Consider the following 3,397-nt stretch of genomic DNA (forward strand, 5'->3'; position numbering starts at 1 on the left):
TTGTAAAATAATAATAGTACTTATTTTTAGTAATAGTTGTTGTAAAATTTTAAAAATATTAGAAAGATATTGAAATAATTAAAAATAAAAAATAAGTGAGTAAGTGGATAGTGGAACCCATAAATAATGAAAGTTGAAATTAAATGAATGTGGGTGTGTGTTAATAATGGGGAAGTGTTAATGTAATGAATATGTGGCTCGTGGACCCCATCATTTTTGATGAGATGGAGAGTTATTAACATGGATTAATTCCGACGGATGCGGATGCCCTAAGAGTCAATAAAAATCTACCAAATTCACATAAATCTATCATTTAAAAAAAATTATTAAAAGTAATTAAATCTCTACATTAAATACACCTCAATGATGGTGGGAAACTCTTAATAAACCATTTTCACATCAGAACTGATTTGTAGATTGATAATAAAGTTGTGGATTTTAGCCTAAATTACCTTTGTTTTAAAATAAAATAATTAATACGTTTATAGAAGAGAAAAAGTGTACATTTCACCACCATACTCGGGCCAATTTAAAAGAGACGCCGGAGGAGCCTAACGCCGTTGTCTCCCTCCACCGACATGGACTTCCACCTCCCCGGCGCCTCCCCATCATCCTCCGCCTCTTCCTCCGATCACCACCACGCCAATCCCGTATCCCAGAAAGGCCACTCCTCCGACCCTATGCACTCTTGGTGGGAATCCATCTCCAAAGCTCGTTCCCGCATCCAACTTCTCTCCTCCCTTCTACCTTCTTACTCCGACGATCCCCTCTCCTCCCTAGCCGACACAGACCGCCCTGCCCGATCTCTCCTCTTCTCCTCTGAGGCCTACTCTTCCGTCTCCACCGCTATCTCCTCGCCCACATCTGGATCCGGCGACGACCCCCTCTGCCACTGGCTCTACGATACTTACCTCTCCGGCGACCCCGATCTTCGTCTCGTTGTCCTCTCGTACCTCCCTCTTATCTCTTCCATCTACCTTCACCGCATGCACAACCCCACCTCCGATAATTTAGTATCTCTCTCTGGTTTCGAGGCCGTGCTCTTAGCCTTATATTCATATGAAACCAAAGCACGTCACGGCAAGCCTGTTACTGTTTCCATTCCCGATCTATCTCAGCCTTCGTTGTATCACTCCCCTCGCAATCCCGTTAAATATTCGAACTCGAATTCGAAGTCCGGTAAGCCTTTGATTGGGGTATTGTCCCCGCCTTTGGAACCGCAGATCGCGGTTAAATCGACTAAGCGTGCCTGCATTGTTGGAGTTGCTCTTGATTGTTATTACCAGCAGATCTCGCAGATCCCCAGTTGGTCTAAGGTTGATTTCTGTAAATACGCGACTATTTGGGCTGGGAATGATTGTTCTTGTACGTCGGAATTCGACCAAAAAACTGAATGTATTGTTGAAAATAATGGGGGAATTGAAAATAATAATGGGTTTGGGAGTGATATCACAGCAGAGGCTGATGAGATTGAAAATATGGCCGGAATAGTCAAAGATATAGTCATTAAGGACGTTACTGCAGCCGAATTGGGTGATAAGGATACGAGAATTCCGGTGCCCTGGGAATTATTGCAACCAATTCTGAGGATCTTAGGGCACTGTTTGTTGGGACCATTGGGTGTGGATGAGGTGAAGGATGCTGCATCAGTGGCGGTGCGTCGGTTCTATGCTAGAGCTTCTCATGAGCTGATTCCACAAGCAATTTTGGCGACTCGTAGTTTGATTCAGCTTGATAAGAGGGCACGCGAGGCAGCAACTGCAGCGGTGGCTAATTCAACCAGTTCGAATGCCAACACTCCCAGTAAGGCTAAGAAGCCAGAGATACTTTTAGTTTCAAAGTGATGATGATATTTGCCTGTATATGTAGTTTCTTCTCGTGTCTGGCTCATTTTGTGAGGATGTGTGGTTCTGTTGTAGCTTACTGTTATGATTATAAATAGGAGTTACCATTTGTATCCCAAGTCGACTTGGAATTTATCAACTTGAAGTGATGATGCCCGCGAAGTTGTGTAAGATTACAAACAACTATTAATGTGATCTGTATTGCTTTATTTGAAAGAAAGTTGCCTTTAAAGTTGTTTCGATTGAAGTTACAGGTGGACCATATCTTCTTGCTGTTTTAAGTTGAAGCTCTTGGAGCTGTGGAACAAAGTGCTGATAATTTGATCCGTTCTTGATGTACATCTATGAATTTGAATTTATCAACTTGAAGTGATAGATGCCCTGTGAAGCTATGTAAGATTATGATCAACTATTGATATGATCTTTATTAGTTTATCAGAAAGAAAGTTGTTTTTTTTTTGTTGGTCCGGTTTTCTCTTTCTTTTGTCCAGTCATTATTTGATTGCATCTCATAAATAAATATATGAAAATCGAACAAGTGTCGTTGACTCTAGTATCAATTATACTAATAAATATTTTTCGTTTTATTAAAATTTATAATTAGTGGTAATTTTTCAAATCAAATATTTTAAACTTCAAGCATCATTTTCTTGGGTTCTCTATTTTCTCACGTCCAAAACGCAGCGGAAGTTTTAAAATTTTATTTTGACAATCAAAATATTTGGATACTCATATGGTTTAAATAAAATAAACATACATAAGATGTTTAATAATATATCTTTAGTTAATTCACTCGACTCTAACTATTTCGGTTTTAGCGGATATACTTCTTGTTGAAAATCCCTACGAATTTTCTTCAATTCTATTTCTTTAATCTTCGAATCGGGTCTACGGTCGGATATAGTTCCTATTCTAACTTACATTAGAAAGTATAGAAGATTTTTGCATGAAGATAGAATACATAATTGGTTCAAAACCTTTTGAGAGCATTAATAACGGCCAATGGAGACTTTATAGAAGATTTTTGCATAAAGATAGAATACATAATTGGTTCAAAACCTTTTGAGAGCATTAATAACGGCCAATGAAGACTTTCTTCTTGTTCAAAACCTTTTTGAAAGCTTCGGTCCTTTTTTTTTTTTCACAAAAGCTTCGGGACTTCTCTTTTTTTTCAATTCAAATAACGAGTGAGTCTCATATGAGATCGTCTCACAGATCATAATCTGTGAGACATGTCAACCCTACCCATATTCACAATAAAAAGTAATACTCTTAGCATAAAACGTAATACTTTTTCATGGGTGACCCAAATAAGAGATCCGTCTCACAAATATGACCCGTGAGACCGTATCACACAAGTTTTTGCCCCAAGTAATACACGTATTTTATTATTTTAACTAATTTTAATTTCCTTAATTAATCATATTAATTAATTTAACAAATTTCAATGAAAATATTACTCACCAGAATTTCGAATCATGATTTTGCAATGTATATAGTTTCCATCGAAAATTGCATGCATTATAATAATAAGAATCATTATTATATTTTCT

General features: G+C 37.7%; 1 protein-coding gene across 1 annotated transcript; it reads left to right on the plus strand.

The window, feature by feature from the left end:
* Nucleotides 1–476: 476 nt before the first annotated feature.
* Nucleotides 477–2,119, plus strand: LOC140829414 (uncharacterized). The gene has a single exon (XM_073192636.1). The coding sequence runs from the start codon at nucleotides 579–581 to the stop codon at nucleotides 1,842–1,844; it is 1,266 nt and encodes a 421-aa protein (XP_073048737.1). The 5' UTR covers nucleotides 477–578; the 3' UTR covers nucleotides 1,845–2,119.
* The last annotated feature ends 1,278 nt before the right edge of the window (nucleotides 2,120–3,397 follow it).

Source organism: Primulina eburnea, chromosome 1 (genome assembly GCF_022965805.1).
Source record: "Primulina eburnea isolate SZY01 chromosome 1, ASM2296580v1, whole genome shotgun sequence".
Taxonomy (NCBI): Eukaryota; Viridiplantae; Streptophyta; class Magnoliopsida; order Lamiales; family Gesneriaceae; genus Primulina; species Primulina eburnea.